Source organism: Echinops telfairi, unplaced genomic scaffold (genome assembly GCF_000313985.2).
Source record: "Echinops telfairi isolate 266 unplaced genomic scaffold, ASM31398v2 ScPeMD7_443;HRSCAF=831, whole genome shotgun sequence".
In the NCBI taxonomy this organism is placed as follows: domain Eukaryota; kingdom Metazoa; phylum Chordata; class Mammalia; order Afrosoricida; family Tenrecidae; genus Echinops; species Echinops telfairi.
In genome coordinates, this window is record NW_022104341.1 from 26,467,881 (window position 1) to 26,475,520 (window position 7,640).

At 35.0% G+C, this 7,640-nt stretch overlaps 1 protein-coding gene across 6 annotated transcripts in view; it reads left to right on the forward strand.

Moving 5' to 3' along the window:
* EVI5 (ecotropic viral integration site 5) overlaps positions 1-7,640 on the forward strand; it is a 175,648-nt gene that overhangs the window by 68,423 nt on the left and 99,585 nt on the right. For 5 of the 6 annotated variants that reach the window (XM_013003877.3, XM_030886090.2, XM_045292125.1 and 2 more), the window contains one exon: positions 6,510-6,644. In XM_013003877.3, the coding sequence (XP_012859331.1) occupies positions 6,510-6,644 (135 nt within the window). The remainder of the gene's footprint in view (positions 1-6,509; positions 6,645-7,640) is intronic. The other variant, XM_045292124.1, reaches the window with a different exon arrangement.

Consider the following 7,640-nt stretch of genomic DNA (forward strand, 5'->3'; position numbering starts at 1 on the left):
ACATTTGTACATTTGTTGCCATCATCATTTTCAAAACATTTTCTTTCTACTTGAGCCCTTGGTATCAGCTTCTCATTTTTTACCCCTTCTTCCCCGGCCCTCCCTCCCTCATGAACCCTTGATAATTTATAAATTATTATCATTTTTTTTATGTCTTACAATGACTGATGTCTTCCTTCACCCACTTTTCTGTTGTCCATTCCTTTGAGAGGGGGTTATAAGTAGATCATTGTGATCGGTTCACCCTTTCTCCCCCCATCTTCCCCTTCCCCTCCTGGTATGGCTTTGCTCAATATTGGTCCTGAGGGGATATAGTTGGTTTTAAAGCGTTACTTCATTAACTTAATATTGCTATTAGTGGTTACTATGCTAAATAAATATTAAATTTTAAACTAAACATTAAGGTAATAATCTCCAGTGATACTTCATGCAGTTGAGTGTCCGACCGTGCCTCTCCTAAGTAAGAGTAGGGCATGAATGTGTTTATTTTATGTGGGGTGACTTTTTCTGATGAGAACAACTGTCTTTGAATCGAACTTGATCTCTTTAGAGCTTTGTGTCGTATTATAGGGGAATGCTTAAAGATTCTCTGGTGGTGCTGTGAGTTAGGCATTGTGCCGATAATCAAAAGGTTAGCAGGCCACCAGCTGCCCCACTGATGTCTGACCCTGTAAAGATTTACAATCTTGGAAATCCTACGTAGCATTGCTGTGCACTGGAATAAGCTCAGTGGCAGTGGGTTTGATGTTTGGTTTGTGACTAGTGATTAGTTTTCTGAACAACAGTTTTGTCTAGTTACTTGATGACTCAGATTAACATAAATAAGTAGAAATTGTAACAGAGCTGCTGAGTGCAGAAAGACTATTTTAGGAAGCTCTTAGACTTTTGCGCTAGGAAGTGTTTAAGGGAAGGCTTTTTATGACCAACCATGGGAAATGGTTGTCTTGACATGGGGGAAGATAACACCTAATCCCGATCTTTCTTCACTTCCTATAATTCTAGAAGAGAACATACACGATTTGCATATACTCTTAAGAAGCAAGCTTTTGAAATAAGGAACAAAAATAATTTTACCTAGATTAAGCACACAAATAAATGTTAAGCTAAAAACTGCCATTTTGTCGATGAAGTTGTGGAATTTTTTACAGCATTTTTTTGAAAATATATTATTCCATTTCATGGAAAAGTCATTAATTTGTAATTTTTATTAGTTGATTTTAAGTCTTTTTTTCTGAAAATCCAAAGTGGAGCAACTATACATCTAAGTCAATGAACTGTTAAGCCTGTGAATCTAACAAAGGTCTTGTTCCAAACCAATTCTGATCTTAACGTATAGACTAAATGTTTTACATCTTGATGTGGCCATCTTTTTCTTTCAGCTTTGATAATAAAGCAGGAACTATTTTTATGAAGTAATTGTTTTCTTCGGCATTAAAACACATTGTTGCTCTTAGGAACATAGTTAAGTAATTAGAGATAATTGTCTGCCTTAAAGGACGATAGGTATTTTTAGATATTACTTAAAGGCTGATAGCTATTTTTAGATATTACTTAAAGGACGATAGCTATTTTTAGATATTACTTAAAGGACGATAGCTATTTTTAGATATTACTTAAAGGACGATAGGTATCTTTAGATATTAGAAATAAATCATAGGAACATAAGCACCCTAGTTTTTCATGTCAATTCAGTATAGGAAATCTTTAAGTACTACATCGCTTGGATCTTTACTAAAGATTATGTAGAGGTTACAGGATTAAGATACCTTTCAGGGGTGTTGTGCTGAGAAAAGCAAGGTTTAGTTGCTTTCATATTATTTTTATCTGCTGCAGGTTTGTCTTGTGGTGTTGAAACTACTTCCCTTCCGTAACAGTGGCTTTCTCATGTGCTTTGGATGGAACCGTGTGAATGTATCATCTTCCCACATTGTTATAATTTTGTTTGCTGGGTTTCAACTTTCTTATTAATTTTTTAAAAGGTGATTGTTAGGTGGACAGTATAGTTTAATCCTCAGCCTTATTGGTTAATAACGCTTTCAGTACTGAGCACCCTTCCATTCCCTACACCTAGTGCAAATTATATAAGAGAATTTGTCTTCTTGTTGTTTTTTTTGTTTAAAAGAATTAGCTAGCCAACTTATTCAGTTAATGTGATCTGCTCACTTACTAAGGAAAGCCCAATTTCTTTCTGGTGATACAGTGGTAAATCAGTTAAACCACCCCAGGCTTTGCTTGCATAGGATACAGAGACAGATATCTTTAAAATTACTGTATTCGTTTTCATCAATGCCATTGAAGAGTACAGAATTCAGCGAACTCTTTCTATTTGGCTTCTTCAAAGTGGCATGTGAATGCTAAGACTTCAGCACTGAATATGAAATTAAGTTCAGGTAGCATTTAATATGTCTCCCATATATACAGTGTCCTTTTACCAACGTGATTTTTTTGTTTGTTTGTTTAATAATACAGGAGACCTCCCAAAATACAAATATTTGCTTTTTTGCTTTACTACTCAAATGTTGAATGTTGAGAATTCATTTTTTATAGTCGGGACACAAACAAAAAATATTTCAGTGGGCTTTCTAACTTACCTTTACCTTTGTAATTTTTGCAACACAAGAAAACTCCTGGATCGAAAAGTGAAGGCCCCACTTACTGCAAAAGGATTTGTGACATTTTCTTTGGAATATGATTGCTGGTATCACAGAAACATTAAGGATATCATTGACGGGAATTTTTTTATATGGATGTAAGGAAGAAAATAATTATATGTAGACTTTTAAAAGTGACTATTAGCCATCATAAAATTGTTGCAATTAACTGAAATATTGTTGTATCATCATAAACATTAAATTTTTTAAAAAAAATAACAGCCGTTCTTCTGTGAGGGAGAAAAAATTGAAATGTATTCAAGTAGTTGCTAGGCCACAGCAACATCTTTTGACATTGCCATTTCTCCCACTTGCTGGTTGTGTGACCTGCGACAAACTAATTAACCTCTCTGTGCCCCATTTTATTCTATGTATAGTAGGGGTGATTATAATAAAGGATTGTGAGACTCTGAAATAAAACCTAGCAAATAGTGAGTGATCGGTAAGTGGGAACTATTGTTAGGATTAATATCAGTACACCAATGCAGCACTACCAATTTGGCCAACGGCAGTTTGCTGGAAAGGGAAAAAAAAATGCTGAAGAGTTAAATCTGATAGACTAATTCAGATCTGCAAAAATTTGAACGGAGTAAAACTGGAATTGGTAGAAATTAGGCCCATAAAGTAAAAATTCACTTGCAGTACCTATAATGGATCTAATTAAAAATGGACTCCAAAGCAAATAACAACTAAAAACACCTTCCTAATTAATGATTTTAATCTTATTTGTAAAATTTACTCATTAAGAATTGATCACATCATGAGGGAGGGAGGGAAGGTGGGGGAGAGGGGAAGTGAGCTGATACCAAGGGTTCAAGTAGAAAGAAAATGTTTTGAAAATGATGATGGCAACATATATTCAAATGTGCTTGACATAATCGATGTGTATGGATTGTGATAAGAGCTGTAAAATGATTAAAAAAGAAAAAACGAGTTGATCCCAGTGAAAACAAGTTCTGTCCAATAAAAATGCCACCAGGGTCTGTATGGTATTGGCAAACCAAGCAGTACAAGTGTGGTTTGTATAAAACACAGTGGTAAGTTTTGTGATTCAGTTATGTGGGTGGAGTAGAAGGAAAGAGTTTGCTTGGTCAGTTGTTCAATGAAGTCATCCAGGGGGAGAAATACTGTAGGAATTGAAAATGTAAGATATGTAGCTCAGTTAGTGGAAAGATACGACCTGGAAATACAGACTTGAGAGTCATTATGGGCTTTCTGGCTCTCTGTCTGTCTAGTACCCAGAACTGCATTATGATAATCAGTGTGTTCTCTTTTCCTATATTTCTCTTCCTTTACTTCTTCTTTTTATTTTCTTATTTCCCAACTGCTGCTTTGGGGATTCCATGCACTATCTATTTAGGTGGTACATCTGATAGGTATAGACAGGATCTGGTTTTATCTCTACAAACCCCACCACATAGGCAGTGGCTGAAATAATGAAAGCTGAAGGAGAACACACAGTGATGGAATTCTGAGAGCTACTGTCTGTCTGTCTGTCTCTCTCTCTCTCTCACACACACACACACTTTCATATACACACAAAGTAATAGAATTGCTAGAGGAGACATAAATATAGATAGGAGAACTATGAAAGAGTGATTTCTGAAAATTTGAGATAGGCAAGAGTTTGAAGAGGCAGCTAATTGTGTTAAGTGACACAGCCTATCCATCGAAGGTAAGAGCTGAAAAAAGGCACTTTCTGTTGGATTTTATATTATTGTTGGATATTTAAATTATTCCTGATTGGAGCACTTTTATCAAGAGATAAGGACTAAAGCTGGAGTAAAATGGGACATATGAAAATAAATTATGGAATTTAGAATTTATCCCGTGAACATAGAGGACATTTTTGATTAAAGGGATTATACACGGTTGAAGGTGATATTTCAAGGGAGAAGCTTACAGAATAATTGATGTAGAGTCAGAATGGCTACATGGGTACCAGTTAGAGTAGTGGTAGGAGATGAAAAAGAAAGACTGGCAAGGGAAGGATTTCACAGGGAAAAAGCTAGTGCACACTAACAAGTAACACTGAGGATGCAGGAAAGGGGTTTCAGGCTAATTGATCTTTGTCATGATGAGCCGAGAGATGAGAAATGTTCCATAGACTGTAAATGGAGAAAAAATATATAGTGCTTTTAAAGTAGTTTTAATACGGAAGGCTAAAGATAATAAAAATAAAAAGCATAAGGTATGTATCCAGAGTCACCTGTCATCAAATAGTTGTCATCGATTCCATGTATGTTTCCTTGACAACTCCCTTCCCAGTATGACTGTACTTTTTGTGCTTGGTTGGATCTGTTGGTTTATACCAGATTAAGGATTCCCATTCTCATGTGGGCAGATTGACAGGCCGATGTGTTCTTGGGGAGCTCCATGTATGGAGTCTTGGAAAACACACCTGAAGTACAGTTCCCATAGCTTCAAATTAAGATCAGAAAATCTCAGTAATATCCATAAAATAGCTATGACTTCATTCAATGAGTTTTGACAACTATAATTGAGATATGATTATTCTAAAAGCATGCTTTTCCCATACTGTTACGGTTACTTATTGTTAAAGACATATAACATGATGCTATGTAGTACAATGTCCCAGTTTGCTTAGCAAATGATTGATTTTTAAAAAATGACATCATTTGGGGTGCATACTTAGGGTGAGGGAGTACCATATGTTTTAAGTAGGCATTTAACATTTTTAAAACAGAATTGGATTTGATACCTGTTTTGGTCCAAATATATTGAATATCCAAATATATTGAAAAAAACTGTTCTTCATTCAGGCTAGTTCAGTAAAAGATTGATTTCTAAGATTCTATTTTGAAATTTGAGTTGCCATTTTTACTAATTGTGAATCGATAATTTATTTTAGGAATTCTTTTATAACGATGAATTAGATAGCTTTTTACGTTTGTAGGCTTGCGTTTATAGGAATTGGGTTTTAAAAAGGAATTTCTAATGTGATTGCATGGGCATTCATGTCCTGATTCCATAGGGAAAGAAATTTAAAAGGTTACATACATGCTTCCTTGGGTTGATTTTTGTCACGCAACATTGCTTTTTCTCTGCTTCCAGCAATCATTTGTATGCATACCTTTAAAGAAATATACAATTCTAAGAGCAAGTAGAATTTTGCTCTATTGAGACTTAACATGGTTCATATTCCTGTGGGTTTCTTTGTTTTTATTTCCACCAGGTTAGCATAGAATTGCCAGTAAATGTGTATTTGTCTTCGGTAGTTTGTAATAGTGCTACCTAGTAGAAATGTAATGCGAGGCACATAGGTAGTTCTAAATGTCCTGATAACCACATTAAAAAGAAATAAGCTAAATTAAGTTTATTATTTTTGTGTACATCCATATCCGCAATGTTGATTTTAAGCATGTAATCCATCTGAAAATTAATAAGGTATTTTACTTTTTAAAGAAATTTTCAAAATCTAGTTTGTATGCTATCCTTAAAACCCATCTTAATTTGGATTAACTACATTTCAAGTGCTCATAGCCACATAGTGTTAATGGCTACCATATTGCACGGTGAACATCTCTGGAGTCAGAACAGCATGGTGGATGTATTGGTAAAAGGAGATATTTGTTTCTAGTGAATTGGAGTTGATTCATTTAATAACAAGTTAGCAAAAATTAATAACTTAGGCCTCTATAGAAATCAGAACTGGACTTTTTGTACTTTTTGGAAAGCTAATTAGAGATATGTTAATATAAGGTTAATTGGGAATATTGGGAAGAGAAAACTTTTGCTGTTGAGCTACTCTTCAGTATATATGTGATTGCATTTATGTCTACTGTGCATTTATGTTCACACTTTGATAAAGCTTCAGTATGTATCTATAACTTGTAGCATAAATGCAGTTCCAGCTACAGTGAAGATTTTGTGCTACAGCTGGAGAAGGAATTGGTTCAAGCCCGACTGAGGGAAGCTGAGTCTCAATGTGCACTGAAGGAGATGCAGGATAAAGTCCTGGACATGGAGAAGGTAAGGGCAGCACAAATGCTTTCACAATGGTTAAGTGTTGGACTACTAACCATAAAATCAGTGGTTCAAATCTACCAGCTGCTCCATCTGCTCCTGTAAAAATTTATCATCTTAGAAACCAGAAGCCCAGAGGAGTAGTTCTACTTTGTTTTTTAGGGTTGTTACGAGTTGGAACTGGCTTGATGACAGTAGTTTGGTTGTTGGCTTTTGTGGTAGCTATTTACCGTATATACTCGAGTATAAGCAGAGTTTTTCAGCACATTTTTAATGCAGTTTTTGTGGTAAAATTCGGTGCCTTGGCTGATATTCGGGTCGACTTATACTTTATACGGTAAGTACTTACTGAATAATTAAATTGGGCTTAGTGTTTTTATGTGTTATAATTTTTGCCTATTAGTTACTAAGAAGGAAAGAGAAAAATGTATATAAGATTTTCAGTTATTTTTTCTGTCATTACTATTTAAGACTCCTTATGTAAGGAAAACAATCAGATTAATTTTCATGGGAAGAAATACGCTAGTACTGGAGACAAGAAACTTTGGAGAAAGAAATTAACTGTTGTCTTCAAAGATTGTAATACCTTCATGAGGAAGAAGTATGATAGGACTAATGCATAAAACATATCTGGAACATTGTATCTGAATGTAGTTGTGAGAACTGCTCAAACCTGAACAAGTGACATAGGACATATGGGAAGCTCCCTAAAGCTAGTGTTGTATCCACAGAAGCCTTACTTCTGTAGAGATTTTTTTTTTAACTATGGGAAATCGAAATAAAAGATAGTGGAAATTTTCTATAACTTTTTTGTAGCCCCTTTAGATTAAAGGACTTTAAGGATTATATCATATCCTCAAAGCTCTTGTGTTTCAGAATCTGTGTTTTGGATCACAAACTCCGAATGTCTGTGCGTTCACCTGTAAAGTCACAGAGACACACTAGATGTTTTCTCCAAGACTTCTAGCTTCAAAATACTTTGGCTCTGTGCCTAACCACTGA